The sequence below is a fragment of the Tetranychus urticae genome, chromosome 2 (genome assembly GCF_039701765.1).
Source record: "Tetranychus urticae isolate SD_2017Ah chromosome 2, NJAU_TeUrti_SD_1.0, whole genome shotgun sequence".
Lineage (NCBI taxonomy): Eukaryota > Metazoa > Arthropoda > Arachnida > Trombidiformes > Tetranychidae > Tetranychus > Tetranychus urticae.
Window position 1 is genome coordinate 9,199,453 of NC_142959.1, and position 18,012 is coordinate 9,217,464.

The following is an 18,012-nucleotide window of genomic DNA, read 5'->3' on the forward strand; positions in this document are numbered from 1 at the left end:
CTGACTCTGGTTCTACCGTTATACGAGCTGAATTAATATTAAAGCCAGTCGATGAACCAAGGGAAAATTTTGAAAATTGTACTGGAACTGGAAGATTGCTTTTACTTTTACCCTTTCCTGGGCCTTTTGCAAATAAACACATTAATGTAGCAAATCGAGATTTTGTCCGAGTCTTTCGCTCATTAAAACCTGATGTTGGCATGGATGAAATTCTGGAAATATCAACACTTTGAAATGATGGAACTGGTGGTATTGGTTGACGTCTATTTATTTTGTTTAACGTTTTCATATCATTAGTTTTTAAGTGTACAGAAGTGGTAAGGTTATTTACATGGTAGTAATATCGATAGAGAGCGATGATAAACAATAAGGCCATAATTATAATAAAAACTATCATGATTATCAATATCAGTCGTTGTACATCTCCGATATCATTCAAATCAATTTTAGTATCTGTTGCAGTCTCTACATTCATTTTTAGCTCCTATTGTTGCATTATTTACAAGATGTAACCATTTGAATATCGAAGGATAGTTAATTTACCAGACAAATTAACCATTACAAGTAAACATTATGTTAATCCTAAACTGGTTGAGGTGTTAAAGGTGTTACAAAGGGTGAAGTACAAAACTGGCACAAAACGGTCAACTCGATAATTGTAAAATTAAACTAAGAATCTGGCAGATTCTATCGATATTTATTATTATCCAGAGTTGATAAAATATACAATTGACTAGCAAGAGATGATCCATTATTGTAAGGATGAATTGTGACATATTTATCCGATTTACGGTGACGATAGTGAGACGATGATAATGATGATGAACCTGATGAGCCTAAAGGTGTTGGTGACGGTGAAAGGGTTGGTTTTAGAGTTAACGATGAAAATTGGTCAGGCTTTTTTGGACAGCGAAAGATTGACCAAAGAGCCAAAACAATTATTTGAGTTATCAAAAGTATTGAAAATATCATTAAGAGTCCAGTGTTGGTTAGACATGAAAACGATGAGAATGAAGTTGTTGGTGAAGAAGAAAAATTTGAGTGATTCTTTGATTCTGGAAGAGAAAAGACAGAAATTAATAAAGATAAACAGAAATTAAAGGTAGAATCGATGGAAAAGGATTCATATGATTACAGCAAATATTTGGGTTGTTACTAAAAAACAATATAAACACACTTGTCACTTTTATGCACAAATGGAAACAATTAAGAAAAACAAATAGGCGCAAACGGGTAAAAAGCAATTTCTTTCAAATTGAGACTCTTTTGGTTGATGGGAAATTAAAAACTTAGTTTATTTGTGTGATTTGAAGATTTGTCTGATGAACTGTTTTCGAGAAAATCGGGTTCGAAGTTGAAACTTGCAAAGCTTTTTGCACAATTATGGAAGTAGATCTTTTTATGAAACTCATTTTCAGGATGTATCTTTTGCTGACAAACCAGAAAATGGTCTTATTTTGAGGAATAATATTTTCTGTTTTTGTAAAACAGATCAAGTTCGATTTCCATCTAAACCGACCGCATTCTGTGACCATAAGAGTTAGGGAGCTGAAACTTATTATCCGTCCACAAAAACTGCTTGCTCACATCATGGACTGAATAATTTTTTCAATTAACCAACAGTTCTCGTTAATTTGGCCATTGAACTAAAAACTTTGAACGTTAATATTTCGAGAATGGCATCATCTACAGTCATTATTTTTTCACCAATTTAATCCTTTATTAACTAATAATGCAATTCAATTCAAAAACTTTTCATCAGCGCATTTGGGACATGATTTTTGGGTTGTAAATAAACGAGAAACAACTTATTAAACAAAACAAACTCATATAAACACATTTCTTGGTAAATAAACCAATTTTCTGGTTAAACTTACAAATCAAATGCAAAGAGGGCTGCCAAAGGCTCGAACATTTGAGTTAAGGGTTGAAACTTTATGAGGCTTGTTGAGGCGTAAAAACTGAATCCATAGCTACTATTAAATAATTCATACGATGAATAGTTTTCGCGAAAATTGAGGTCAAAGTTAAAACTTCGATGGCCTTTTCTTCAGCTATGGAAACAGTTTTTTTCACGAAACTCATTTCCCAAATGTAACTTTTGATGGTGGACAAGAAAATGTACTTATATTGATAAATAAAGTTTTCCTTCTTCTGTAAAACAGATCAGTTCGATTTTTATTTAAACTGATTGCGTTCTGTGACCATAAGAGTTAGCGAGCTGAAACTTATTTTTCGTCCACAAAAATTGATGGATCACATCATGGATTGAATAATTTTAACAATGCAACAATAGTTTTCGCGATTTTTGTCATTGGTCTGCAAACTTTGAGCTTCGATATTTCGACAATGGCATTACCTACAACCAACATTCTTTCACGAAACATTATATTTCATTATGGGCTATAACATAATGTGACTTAATACCGAAGTAAATATGAGCTCATTCATTCAATAAACGAAGATTCTTCTAACGTATAAAATTTGTGTTTAGCTTTATAAATCAAGGCTCAAATCTGACTACATGAGTAGTGCAATGCTATAACTTTGTTTTGCAGGATTTTGAATGCTTTAATCTTTCGATATATTATAGTCCATACGGAGATCTAATGTTCGGTGAAAGAATATTGACTGTAAGAGATGCCATTCTCGAAATATTGAGGCCAAAAGTTTTAAACTCAATGGCCAAAATCAAGAGAACTGTTGGTTAATTGAAAAAATTATTCAGTCCATGATATAAGTAAGCAATTTTTATGGACTGATAATAAGTTTCAGTGCGCTAAATCTTATGGTCACAGAATGCGGTCGGTTTAGATGAAAATTAGATGAAAATCGAAATTGATCTGTTTTACAAAAAAAGAAAATATTATTCCTCAAAATAAGACCATTTTCTGGTTGTTAAGCAAAAGATAGACCCTTGAAATAAGTTTCGTGTAAAAATTTGCTTCGATAGCTGAAGAAAAGGCGATCGAAGTTTCAAATTTGACCTCAATTTTCTAGGGTACTGTTTATCAGATGAAGGATTTAATAGTAGCTATGGACTCAGCTTTTGAATCTCTACAAACTTCATCAACTCCCAACTCTTTAGACAAATGTTCGAACCTTTGGCAGCATTCTTTGCATTTCATTTGAAAGTCTAACCAGAAAATTGGTTTATTTACCAAGAAATGGGTTTAGATGAGTTTTGTTTGTTAAATAAGTTGTTTCTCGTTCATCTACAACCTAAAAATCATGTCTCGAATGCACTAATAGAAAGTTTTCAAAGCGAACTGCATTATTAGTTAGCAAAGGATTAAATTGGTGAAAAAATAATGACTGCAGATGATACCATTCTCGAAATATTAACGTTCAAAGTTTTTAGTTCAATGGCCAAATTAACGAGAACTGTCGTTAAATTGATGCAATCATTCGATTCATGCTGTTAGCCAACAATTTTAATGCACAAATAATAACTTTCAGCTCTCCAACTCTTTTGGCCACAACAAGAGATCGGTTTACCTGAAAATCGACCTTATCTGTTTTACAGAAGCCACAAAATTTTATTCCTCAAAATAAGTGAATTTTCTGGTTGGCCATTGAAATTTACAACGAGAAAATGAGTTTCATTAAAAAGGCTACCTCCATAAACGAACAAAAGGCAATCGAAGTTTCAACTTCGAACTCGATTTTCTCGAAAACTATTCATCACAGAAAACTTCAAATCGCACAAAAAAACTCAGTTTTCATATCTTTACAAACTAATAGAGTCTATACTTGAAAGAAAACAATTTTCACCAGTTTATGTCAATTTGTTTAAATGTGACAATTGTTTCGATTATGTCTTTACAGAACCAAATGTTTGTACAATTTTGATGCTTACCTTTGATTATATCATAGCGGCCGTTTCTTTTGATTGGCTGTTGACGGGCACCTTCATTGAAATCAAACGCATCTTGTATTCTGATTGATTGTAATACCACTAAATCTTCATCAGATTGAGCCTGTTTCACACTCCTTCGTCTGCGTCTTTTACCATAAGAAAAAGATTCCTGAGTTGATCCGTCAAAACCATCCGAGAAACAATGGATTGGCTGACATTTGGCTAAACATGGAGTTACAACAGCTCTAAAATTGACAATATCAGAGGTTGGAAATTTGAAGGCTTCAAAAGTTGTTTCCAAAGTTTTAGCTGCTCCTTTGATTCGTGAAATTGGACCCATGACTGCAATATCAATGGGACAACCATCAGCTCCAATCAGTTCAATTTCACTGCCATCCAAACCATCAGAGGCAACCAGTGAACGAATGAATATCTCATAAGGTGAAGGTTCATCGACAATTGAAAATCTCAATGTTAACAAATCTCCAATTTTAGCTGTTCGTATCGGTGAACCCAATCGATCAGTCACAGTAATTGTTACATTTGGCGCCTCAACAATCGATGAATGGACAAATCGTTCATCTTTAGCAGCTCCAATTATTTCGCTGTAAAATCAAAATCCAAATAAAATCATTAATATTCATTGAAATGAAAACTGAAATATTAATAATATAATATAATAATAACTCAAGCTTTTCTCAAACCTTGACTTTGGTTGAAGATTTTGTATTTTGTAAGATTTCATTTGAATTAATGTAAATTAAAATAATTGTTTAGCAAATTATCATTGGAGTGTTTCTGTTAATTTCATTGATAAGTTGAGGAATCATCTGATTATTGAGTTTCAATATTGAATGTTTGCAGCTTTTATTTGCATAGTTAATCATGAGCATTATTTAAAAATGAATACTTGTTTACTTGTGAAGGTTTGGTTAACAATTATGTTAACATAAACTTGAGTTTCTTTTATTCAATTATCATGCTTTTATTATGACTATAATTTGTTCAACTAATGAGTTTATTTAACTTTAAACTGGTCTGAGAAAGTTCATTGACCATTTTGCTGGTTAAATAACAATTGGTCAACAATTGGATCAACCAACCCTTTACAGTTACAGAGATGTTAAGTCCGCAAAACGTTATAACCATGAAAGGTTCGATAATGATAGCCAGTAATTACAATTGTTCACAAATAGGTAAACCTTGATAGTTAAATAGTCACAAAAAGATTGAAATAAACATTAACTTTCCCTTTCAGTAACCTTAAAGTTAAATCATTAAGTGACATCTTAAATTGCTAGGTTTAGTCAAATTACTTGAGGTAAGAAGAGCACAAATTATGATGATTATGATGATGATTATGTTGAAAGTGGAAAGGGAAAAGTGGACTCAACCTGTAATATGTTATAAATAATTAACTTTTGGCTTCTTTTCAACGGAAATCCTTTTTTTCTGGTTAATTTTTTGGGTTTTTACCCTCTTGTAGTGAATTAAATTATCAATAAGTTTAGCTAATTGAGTTGTCATTAGAAGACCAAGTAAACGTTTAAGGTTGATGGTCAAGTTGAGGGTGAATTGACACAAGATTGATTGACCATGAAATGGAGAGTATAAATAAACTGATATTTGCCATCTCAGGTCAAGTTGATGAAAGTAACAAATGATTTCAAGGAAATCACTTAATTCAACAGTTTACTGTAACTTGTAATGATTTGCTTGGTTGCAGTTATTATGATCAAAGTTGAGGATACAAAATGTATAGTCCATTGGTTCCATTGATTATGAATCATAATCAATCAAGAAATCAATGATTGAATCGGTAAATTGTAAGCAAAGCAACCGTTAAGGTCAGAATGACAATAAAAAAATCTTAACTGAGCTTCAATTTGAACTTCTTTCAATATTGATAGCCAACAGATTTACTGATTTACTACTGATTTCCTTTTCAAATGATGAAATTGATTAGTTGATTATATTGATTGAGTATCTGTTAGTTTGGGTTTAATTTGATTTGAGAAAAGCTTGGATTTCGCTTGTTGCAGGGTCAATTGTTTACTTACCCATCTGATTCAAAGACAACTGTATTTACGACGGTTTTGTTGGTTAAATCGTATGAACATTGAACGGATAAACCAAGATCTTTGGTTGTGACGATTAAATCATGATGTTGAAGTACAATTTCAGATGAATATTTGGCTCCATCGTCACGTTTAACAGCACAGGCAACATCATTGTAACCCAATGACAATTCAAACGATAAGCTGTTTTTAATGTCCATTACACATGAATTGGGTTTTGATTTGCCATAAATTTTACCATTAAATATACGATTTGTCCGTACTTTTGTAAGCATATCACGAGATCGACAAACAATATCAACTGAAACAATAAGATAAAAGTAATTAGTAAAAGTTAATTAGCAAATGATCAGTAAATAATCAAAGTTTGATTTACCATCATAACAAGAAGTAAGTTCATATGTAATGGCTGCAGGAACCTCGAAATAAGCATCTTTTATGTGATTCGATGAGGATGAATCTAGATGAGAGGTTCGGCAAACCTTATTGGCCGGATCATTGAGGTCAAAGGAGAAACATCGATACTCTGATTGCAAGCATTTTTGCCTACAACCATCCAGCGATTTAATCTCTGGCCATACAGAGTCAACAGTCTTCAATAAGCGACCTCGAATTGGTCGAAAATCGCAAAGTTTTTTAGGCTCTGAAAGGAAAAATAAAATATCAAAATAGTTAAACAGTTGAACAGTTGAAAGTGTTTCAGAGTCTGTAAGAGTAACCTTACCTTGGACGCAATTGTTTTCAATGTACTCTTGTCCAGGAGCACTTCGAAAGTGTCGATCTGAATTGAAAGGCGTTATTATTGAATGGCGATCCATTTCAGATAGACTGCATTCACTGGTTGCTCTGTTGTAATTAGCTGATCGACATTGGAAACTTGTTTCTGAATAACATTTAATCATACAATCTTGCTTTGAGGGTGAAGCCATCAATTTAGATGAATAACCAGTCAATATGTGACCTGGAACTGTTTCAAAGACCCATGATTTTTGGCAGGTTGGTTCAATTGTAACACCAAGGCATATTTTCTGGGCATAAATGGTGAAAACAGGAAACTGTGATTTATTCAATGAGGTTGGCCGATTGGCTGCACTGGTGCTAAATAATACACATAAACCAGTTTCAAAATTTAATGATTGGCAGGTTAGATTGGCTCGACATCGAGCCAGGCAATCGGTTAACTTAAGTGTCGCTGGAATGGTTGCAATTGACTCGGATGAAGATGAATAAACGAAACCTGTAATCAACTCAAAGCTAATATCATCTTGGCTACAAGGTCCAGGTCCAACACCTAACAAAAAGCAAATCATCAATAAACTTGATTAGTGATAAAATATTGAACAAGAAATGTTTAAAATATGAATTGATCCAGAATAAAGAAACGTAAATCAATCAAATTAAGTGACAATTTAAGCTGCCTTTTGCAAATAAAACCTTCCAAACCTTTCAGGTCAAACACTCACAAAAGCTGTACCTTCAATGGCTAAATTACATCATTACACACAATCAACACTTTTCAGGTTCAATTGGACATAAAAGCATTGATCATATTATTAACAATACCATTAACCCATCAAAATTAAAATGCACTCGCCTTTGTTATTAAGAAACGGTTTGATTTGATTGCATTCAACTGTATTCAATTGGCGATGAGTTTTGGGATGAAATGAAGACTCAATATTTAAAGTATCAAATGATTGAAGCAAAAAGTAGCAAAAAATAGCGTAAAAAGGTTACACAAAAGTAAATTATATCAAGAATGAAAAGGGCAAAATGAGCCTCTTTACGGTATTTTTAAGTACAAATGGCAATGATGATGAGGATAATGTTTATGATGATGGTGAAAAAATCAGGAGAAGGCAAAACAATTGAGATTATTCAGGGTTCCTTGGTAAACAGAGTTTAACTCCTCACAGAGATATGAAGACATTAGAGTTGAATTGTAGTTAACATTATCATTATTTAAACTAAAATCGGGTTTGATTCAACTTATGTTTAAATGGTTGCAACTTAAATAGAGTTTTCAGTCTAAATTGTTGGTTCGATGACCCAACTGCATAAGTGTTTAATCAACTAAATCAAGTTAAATCTTTTTTTTGCTAAACTCTGTGGTTGATCCTCTTTAGCAACCCGCCAATGGTTCAATTCAGTTGCTTTCATATTAACTGTTAAACTGTTGTTGATTGTGTCTAAATAATAGAGACTGTACCAAAAAAAGAACTAGTTTTAGGGTAAAAAATAACAATTTAAGTCTTTACAATTTTGTACAATTTTTCCACCTAATAATGTATTGATTTATGTCGCTATTTTGTCAATAAGTTCATTGTTTTTCATTTGCATGGAAGTGAATGTTTTGTTCATTTTTTTGCATTTGATTCATTCTGATCAATGTTATAATCTTTTGAGTTATCAGTTGAGTTCAATATTCATTCAACAATCAACCCATTCATTTAATATGTATTTTGTTCACTATCATGTCATCTAGATGATATTAAACAGAACCAGTTTCCTCATGCAGATCAAGATGATCGGTTCATGACCGATCTCTTTGTTAACCTTCAAGATGATGACCAGAGGCATTAAAAGTAAGACAAAAGAAAGATGAGAAAAGAAGAAGAAGAAGATTGAAAAATTAAAAGCCAGTTGTAAGTCACTTTTGATGGGACAAGAGTCACTCTCTTAGGTTGAAAGATTCAAGTCTCTCGGCCTAATAAACGTCAATCTTTTGCAGTCTTTTGAAGAGAAAATGAATTTGTGTTTTCATTTTAATGTTTGAATCTTAATTTGTGCAAATTACTTTCTTAATTATTGACCATTAATCATGACAATTTGTTAAAATCGTTGATTTGTCAATGGCGTGTAAACTTTCAATGTCAGTGATACAAAGGTAACGATTTCAAGCTCATTTTGCGTGATTAATTTGCTTCTCACAGATACTATTTCACCTGTATTTGTAATGTCTCATGTTATGAAGATGAGATTTTTTTTGAAATGAAAAGAGTTTCTATCTTTCATCTGTAAGTTAATCTGAATTATGAGAAACACGCCTTTAGCACCTTGGCGTGTCAAAATTAAGATGAAATTAATGTTCATCTCAGGATAGGTTAACCTTTACAGGTTATCCAAGATTCACTTGAACCTTAATCTTTGGTCTAAAAGATGATCATTTACTTTATTTTCATTGTTTGTTTCCTAATGTATATTATTATGAGAAACAACAACAAATAAAATCAATTAATTTTAACCTTAATTAATTAGTGAAACGTTTTAAAGGTTCAACTTGGAAACAAAAAGATGAAACTACAAAAGTTACCTGCAAGGTGAAGTATAATGGTTAATAGATTTTGAGGTTTATTTTTGGTGATTAAGGATAAAATTAATGAAGGCAGGTTAGTTAATAAATTACAATCTCAAACTAGATGATGATCAATTTAAATAGCATTTTAATTAGTCTTTAATAAATGAGGTGAAATGTTGAACCATAAATGAGGTGAAAATTTGTTCCAATGCAAAGTCAATTGCTATTTGTTGATTGATATCATCTTGGATGAGGAAGTAATCAATGGTTAATTGTCTGATTCAGTCAAAAATCTAAATGGATGAGACAATTAAATCTTGCAAGTTGATTGACTAAATGATTTATGGATCTGAAACTCAATCCTAGTAATGCTCAAGTCAAAGGTTAATCCAGATTATGTGAGGTTAATGCATTGATGGTTGATTTACTGCTTACAGTGGTCATTGATGGTAAAATGTTGACCATTAACAAAGATCATCATAATTATAAATATTATAATAAATGAACTTGAAATTTAAAATAACGATTCTAATTGAGTTTGAATCATTTTTCATCTTACACATGTAATGACATTAATGTTGTTGGAATGGAAGAGTTAAATGAAATTAATTTAATTGACTTGATTTGAGCAGATAACTAACAATCAGAGTAATTGTAATCAATCACTTGGACTGTTTTAAGATGTTAATGGCTATGAAAAGCCATTAAAACATTTGTATCGACGATGATTCAATGGGAAAGTGCTTTTAATAATGATATAAATGTTAATTAAAGACATCTTTATTTAGTTGTAATTTAACCTCAAGGTAAATACAAAATTAAATCACAAATGAAAGTGTTAACTTGATTAAAATATTCAATTAAAAAGAAAAGTGTTTTTTTGTCAACAATTAACAAACATTTTGATTGTTTAAGAAACATTTACATCTCAAACCAAGGATACAAATTTAAATACAATATAAAAGGTTTTGCTAAACGATGGTTTAAACAATAAATTGAACAGTTTATCATGATTAATGGTTAAGTTGATTTCATCAAATCATTCAAACAGAATTAACTTCAATGTTGTTTACGGAAATGTTTAAATCGTAATCACAATTCATCTTCCTTGTCTACTTTTACTGTTCAACTGACCATTTTCAGGTAACAATTCAGATCCCCTGATGAGAGATTAAACATGAGGAAAAGATGAACAAGATGAAGATGAAGATGAAGATGTTATTTTAAATATCTGGTTTATCAAGGTTAATGTTGACTATAGTAGGTGTTCAACAGTTGATTAACCAGGAAAATATAATCAACTTTAACCTGTTGATTCGCTGCCTACTGCTGATCAATGTAATTTGTTCAATTGCACCAAATATCATTAAGGTACCCTAATGATTGATTAACCTTTTTCCCTGTGAGACTCCTTTTATCATCGAATCATAATTAATCATGACTTTCACTTGAAAATTCAATTGATTCACTTTCAACTCTTGTTTTTCCCATTTATGATCACTTCAAATTCTGGTTACATTAGCAAATGGTTAAACTTTCCAGAGATTAATTATAATTACAATTAACTTTTGGCTAAAATGAAAACAAGTTACATTTAATTGTAAATAAAGTTAACAAATTTGAAGCTGTTAAATTAAGGTATAAAGTAATGGAAACATTAGCAACTTTGGTTAGGAAAAGGTTCACTTAATCAACATAATTGTTTCATTACATTTCCTGATGATCAAGTTATTAACTTTGTAGGTAAATTACGATTCAATAATCAGTAAATAAACAATAAAATAATAAGGAAACAACAAGAAAAAAGGTTAAATTTAGACGCACCTTGAATCGCCCAGCATCATAATTAAGGGTGAAGTTAATAGCAATTAAAATATCTAAACTGTAATAGACTTAAGGTTTGAAGGCAAAGGTTTTGTCAAAAGCTATTGAAATGGTCTTTTGATTGAAACAGATTTCTGGGTTATTATTACAATATTTCAATGGCCTTTGACCGTTTGCTAGGTAATTTGAGATACAATTAAGATTAAATCTAGAATTGAATTTTCCATGGGAAAAGTTGGGTGAGAAAATTGTTACAAAAAGATGATTATTCTTGTTGAAATATTTCCTGAAATTGGTAACCTTTTTGTTTGAGACAAATGTTGAAGACAAGTTTTTGGATTAAAGATGTTATCCTATTATCATGATTAGTATTGAATAGCAGAGTTGAGATTATCATGCTGATACTATTATTATTTTGAAATGTTGGTTACACTGAAACTGTTATTTACAGCCATAAAAAGAGGCAGATCAAGTTTTCAGTGAATATGGATTAGTCTTGGAAAACTTGAAATTTCATCTTTTCATTGAACAACAATTGAACTTTTCTTTGTAATCATTGTAGGTGATCGTTTCATCATAAATGATGGCCGTTTGGTAGCCAAGGAAATTTGTGTGCGATAACAATCACGAGTAGCCAAGTGGTTGACCGATTGAAATACAATCTGCAACAAAATCAACTAAACATGAAGAAAGGCTCAAGTTGGCTTTGGTAAAGGTTAGCAAAAGGATTAATCTGTTAATCGTCAGAACTGAAGCAAATCAATTGATGAGGGAAAAGATAAACTTCACGGAATTTATGGCGATAACTAAAGGTTATTATCAAATTGGTTGGACAAGAAATTTCATGATGAAAGGCAGTAATTGAAACAGAATAAGACAAAAAATGAAGTTATAAAAAGCAACCAAAGCAAGGAGTTAAAGCAATTAAAGATTCTGGTAAATTGTGGTCAAGAAACGTTGAAACATTGATGACTCTTGACCAAATTCACAGAGTTTGTGTTTTGATTTATTTGGTATCAATTGGTTCAATTGAATATCTGAAGGAAACTGAAAATTGGAACAAAAATTGTTGAGAATTGAATGAAAGTTAAAAGGTAAATTAAAAGGTTAGCATTTCAAGGTAAACTGCTTTTGTTAGCAAACATTTCATTATGATTAATCCGAAAGATTATCTGATTGAATTCACCCTTTGCCTTTATTCACTTTCACCTGAGAAAATATAAAATCTAAAGTAAATGCAATTGTAATCTTAAATTATAAGGAGTAACAAAGATGAAGAATGTATTTCCATCCATTTTCATCAAACACCTAATTTTAAAAGGCAATTTTAGGCCCCAAAAAAAGAGGTTACCTTTGTTATTAAAGGTGAAATTTAACCTAACCTTTGTTAATTCAATGTTCAATTGAACCTTCAATGTGATCCATCAATAATTAATATACTTTTATTTCATGCGAAAAGGTTTTTTATTGCAAAATTCAACTCACAGGTTGCCATTGACATTGAAATATATTAGCTTTTTTTCAACACTAATAATAGTCTAATAATAGTTATGAGTTTAAAAATGCAGGTAATAATAGTAATAAAAATATTGTTACAAAATTATGATTGACTAAAGGTGATAAACAAAAATACCTAACCTTGATAACTTGGCTTATATTGAAAGAAATGGTTTGGAGTGAAAAAAAAAGATGGAAATTTATTTAACTATTAATTTGACAGTTTAATTGCTTCACTGTTATTTGTTTTACCTGATATTTACATTATTAGATTGAGCTAATAATCATGGATTTTATGATTACTTGAATTCAGATAAATTCAACTTATTAACCAATATCGTTGACCTTTAACAATCGATAAATCAAGGAAAGTTAATTGTAATTCAACTTTGTTCACTTTTGCTCAGCTTTTTGCTCAGCTTTTTGCTTCAGATTAATTTGATTAATTAACAGAATTAACCTGAGAAATGATTCAACCGGAAGATGCTTGAGAAAATTGCTTTTCTAGGAATGGAAAAGATTAAAAGTTTCATTTTCATTATCATTTCATCCTTTTCCTCATCATTTCTTCCTTGAAATGGAAAAGCTTTTCATGTAAAAAAAAGTTAATTTTCACCTTATTCTGACATTTACAATTAACCTTGTTTACCTTTTCACGTTTCCTCTCATCTTCATCCTTCCATGTTCATCACACACCTTTCTATGTTAATCTGTTAATCAGTGTTATTTACTGTTTCCTATGAATACTAATTAACCAGTGATGACCAAATGCTTTGCTCCAGCGAAAGTAACCTTAACTGACCCTGAAAAAATATAAAAATCTTGGCTCATTTCAACCCTTTTTTTTTATGATTACTGAACATGTTTATGGTTATAATTTAGGAAGTAATCTTTTTTGTTACTCTTGATGTGGATGAAACAGGAAAGGGAAGGAGATGAAGAATCTGAGTAAAGATGAAGACAATCACTGGGTAAGATGATAATCATTAAATAATGACTTCTTAATGGTCAAATGACTAATCATCATGATTAGTTTGCTGGTCATGATTATCATCATCGCATAATCAAAGTTTTTTTCTTCTTCTTCGCCGTTTCTTTGTATCATTTCATGCCACATTTAACCAATCATTTTACCAATGGAATCACAATTGAAGGCCACTTTGGTCGAGAAAAAAATTCAATCCTTGATTCTCGCTATTCAAATTGTCACTTCAATTCTGATATTCTGTTTGCATAATCATAGATATTATTATCGCTATTATACACTGAATCAAACTATAATTTCATCTATTCAAGGATTTCAATTGTGAGTTTAAACAAATGAGTTGTGAAAAAATTTCAACTTAAATATGTTATTACAATGGCTTCAACTTGATCATTTCAATTTTCATTTTTGATCAATTCGTTGAAATTGTGAAAAACCTAAGAATCGAGATAATCTAAGATTAATGAATATTGAATAATTTGACAAAAATCAAAATCGTTTTGTTAATTTGAGCAAAAACTTAACTCACTTCTGAATTAGTGATATTAATGAATTGGCAGATAATGATCAAGACATAATTAAATAGTGAATTACATCGATTTAAGATGATTTTCGGTGAAATTAAAGTGAAAATAATTGATTGTAGGGTCAATTGTAGGCAGTTTGACCATTTCAGATATTTACTTGAATAAAGAAAAATATAAAAATTTTGAGTTATATTGGGATGAGGATGAGGCACAATGATGATGATGACTGGTTATCCTCAACTCATCCTGAAACTCACAAAATGTACAATAATGATGATAATAACAATAGTTGAATTTTCAAGTTCCGGGGTAAACTTGAACATCTTTTGTGAATATTATATCGATCAATCTACGGATTGAGAGAAAATATTATTTTATTTTATTTTTTTTTTGCCCAAAAAAATAGGAAGACATTTTTTTATGTATTGTATTGGAGAGGGGCGAATAATGTAATAAATAAATAAACGGTAAACTGGCCTGATGACCGGTAAGGTTTTTCTGCCCTTTCTGTATCTTGCACTTTATCATCAATTGTTCAGGGTTGCAGGAATACCTTGAATAACAATGAAAATGATGTTATATTTTAGATAAAACTTGACGTTCACTTTATATATTTTGTGTGTTGTTGACGATGATGATAAAAAGACTGTTTAACAATTTCAACAATAATCATTGGAATGATTGAATAGTCCATTGACAGACTTGTTTATCATTAATCAACCATGAATTGAATCTCAACTTTTTCACATCAGTTCAGGTTAAAATGCTAACAAACTGTTGAAAGTAAATAATTGACTTTAAATACTCCAAATGTGTCACCATTAAGGAACAATGTCCATTCAAACAAGACAAACAGATTAATCTAAATTTAAACACAATTCTGTGGCATTTAGATTTGTTTGCAAAATGTCACCAAATTGAAACATAACTTTAAGGATGAAAGATGAGTTTAATGAATTGAATTGAATTGAATTTGTGTGTTCAATGAATTGGACTTTAATCAATCTCAAATTATTAGCAAAGTTGACTCTGGAAACTCTGGATTTGGATTGTGATTTACTTTTCTTGTTTTCAATCTTTTCACTTTCAAAAAATTTCACTTGTTCGATGCGATAATTCAGATAATTGTAAACTTAATTTGGCTCTTTAGACTCTTGATTGGCGTAGATTTGATTCTTTTGATTCACTTGAAATCAAAATCTCAGTCTTTTCAATAGAAATAAACTGTTCTTTTTCGTTTATTTATTTCCTATTAAAGCTAACATTCATTCATCATCTTCATGATCAACCTCTGCTTTTCAGTGTTTTGTTCAGAGTTTTGATGAAGCTACAAGAAAAATGAAACGCTTCTAACGCTTGTAAGCTGGACTCAAATTGCTGGCAACATTTTAATTATACTGTTACTCAGTAAATCTTTGGCTTTAATGCTGTAATTATTAATTGATAGAGCAGTCTAACAATTAATGTTAATTAATATCTCATCTTTGGATATTCTGTTGACTATTTTTAGTGAGTTTTTTAGTGTTTTTTGCGTTTTTTTTGTGTTTTTCTGTGTTATTTGAGAGGTAAAAATGATGAAGAAAGTGAAAAACTAAAAACAAATTCAATTTCAACCTTTTCTTTCTCCTCCCAATAATTAATTCAACCTTTTCTGGTTCCTTTTACCAACTAATCAACCTTTAGTTGATCAACATTTTTATATATCAAAACTAAGTTTGTGAAAAAAAACAAAAAAAGGCAACAGCCAAAATTGAATCCATTAAATGCTCAACACAAAAGGCCTAAAGCATCATATCACCAGAAGATGATCGTTTTTGCTTCAAATTTGATCAGTTTCGTCTCAAATCAACAGATTATCATGTCAAAATTAATATAATGCTGTCTTGCCATTATTCAGGCAACCGTAATTTAGTGATAATTGTCACACAAGTCTTCAAGTTTTGACACTAAACCAGAAGAGTAAACATTAATTTTTCAAGGCGAGTTTGTTAATTGTCACAGTCAATCGGAAACTATTTCAATAGTCAATACAATGCAAAAGATTTGTAAATATTTGATGAAAAACAAAAGCTAAATGAACTTTTTAACCTTTAACTAAATTACAATTTACTTGACTGTCACTTGATAATTTCCGTTTCAACTGGATCAAAGTGATTTTTTGATGAAAAGAAAAATGAAAAACAATATTTATATACCTTTACCTTGACGTTGTTGTTGATGTTTTGGTTGTAATTGTGATTGAATTTGCGTTATCCAAGTAAACGTAATAAAGGTAATAGTCCAAAATTTCATAACAATCATTGTAATTGAATAATTTAATGGTAACGGTTAGAAAATGATGGTCAAAATGATGATTAAATTGAGTGAGAAAATGGTTGTCAAATTATTTCCTTGGTTGTCAAGATTATGAAAAAAAGTCAATGATTTGACCAGTTTGATTATGGTACAGATTCAAGTGAACTTGGTTTTTAACTTGAATTTTGGTTGATTGTTTGGGTCTATTGTGGTTCTCAATGGGTAAAGATGACAACAACTAAGATGCACAACTCATAAGATGATGATAATGATGAGTGATGAGTGATGAAAGATAAAAAAAGTCACTGGAATGGTCACGGTCTAACAGTGAAGGCAACACAGACAAGAATGACCCGAGAGATGTCCAAGTGATAACCAGTGTCGATTGTTTCGCTTGATGGTATTTCTTTTTTTTTCTTGATGTTACCACTTTATTGAAAGTACAAAGTCACAATCTTGACAGGTAAGCTGAATGAAAATGAAAGGTAAAAAGAAGAAAAAGAAGAGCAATGAAAGAAGAGGAAACAAGAGATGAAATGAAAAAAAACTATCAACGACTTCCTCTGATGGTACTTTTTGTCTTAGCTTTTCAATTGTATAATGAGTGAATTAACTTGCAAGATGGAGGATTATTTGATTTACCTTTGAAAGTAATAGAGAAGATGATTGATGAAATGATAATTAAACTAACATAAATTAATAAAAACAAAACAATTAATGGTAATCACAAAGAAGAGTCGCAGTTTGATTCCATTTGAACAAATCTTACAATGTATGATGGTCACAGAGTGGAGGTTAGAGATGGCTGGGATAATTGGTTTGGAGGCTTGAAGAGTCCAACAATTTAAATGAATAAAGTCCAATGGTTAAAACAATTTAATAAACAATTAATTTTCATATTTGAATCAATGAAAAGCACAAAAATTGAAAACAAGTCGATGAAAAGGTTGCAAATGCAAAAGCTTGAAGAATGGCCGAGTGACTCTTTACCGAGGGACTGTTTACTAATGCAGCTTGTTAGCAAAACTGTCGATGAGAATGAAATTTTTAATTCCAAGAGATTTTATTTCATGTGAATGTGCCCGATGATGAAGTTCAACTACAGGTAAGTATTTATTTCAATGAACATTTTATTTGAGAAAAGAGAGTGAATTTAGAAAGGTAGAAAGAAAGAGAAGATAACAGGTCTTTTTGAAAGAGAGAGAGAGAGAGGGAAAGGCGGGTTAGGGCAATTTTTCTCAGACTTGTTCAAAGGAAGATTTTAGGCGTTTACTTCAACTCTTTTGGATCATCTTCTGGATCATCTTTAGCTTTTTTGCTGTTAATTGTGATTATCATGTTTGGATTAAGGATAGTTCGTGGCTACCAGTTTATTGTTTCATGATTGACTTGTTAACTGCTGCATGGCGTCTATACTGGATTCACTTTCTGCTGGAAGCTTATGGTCATTATCAACAGATTGTTTTGTCTCACAGATTTTTGGTCAATTGTGTGGTGATTTTGTTTCACCTTTTATCATCATTCCTAAATCATAATTTTTGATTACAATCACGATGTTCAACTCAGATGATGAGAAATTTTCTCTCAATTTATTAATTGTCCTTGGCTGGATCTCCTTGTTATTGTATAGATCAGGTGAATATTTCAAT

The 18,012-nt window shown here is 31.0% G+C and overlaps 1 protein-coding gene across 3 annotated transcripts; it reads right to left on the reverse strand.

Moving 5' to 3' along the window:
- Window positions 1-250: 250 nt before the first annotated feature.
- On the reverse strand, window positions 251-17,465 carry LOC107359556 (uncharacterized). Of its 3 annotated transcripts, XM_025160292.2 has the most exons (8): window positions 17,133-17,439; window positions 17,006-17,049; window positions 16,264-16,831; window positions 6,662-7,228; window positions 6,314-6,580; window positions 5,920-6,238; window positions 3,860-4,464; window positions 251-1,055 (listed from the first exon to the last, which is right to left on the reverse strand). In XM_025160292.2, the coding sequence occupies exons 3-8, from the start codon at window positions 16,367-16,369 to the stop codon at window positions 688-690; spliced, it is 2,232 nt and encodes a 743-aa protein (XP_025016060.2). In that variant the 5' UTR covers window positions 16,370-16,831; window positions 17,006-17,049; window positions 17,133-17,439; the 3' UTR covers window positions 251-687. The 3 variants fall into 3 exon arrangements, with proteins under 3 accessions (XP_025016060.2, XP_025016061.2, XP_015781533.2); XM_025160293.2 differs by having other exon boundaries at window positions 16,270-16,831; window positions 17,006-17,465; XM_015926047.3 differs by having other exon boundaries at window positions 17,006-17,455.
- Between the last annotated feature and the right edge of the window lie 547 nt (window positions 17,466-18,012).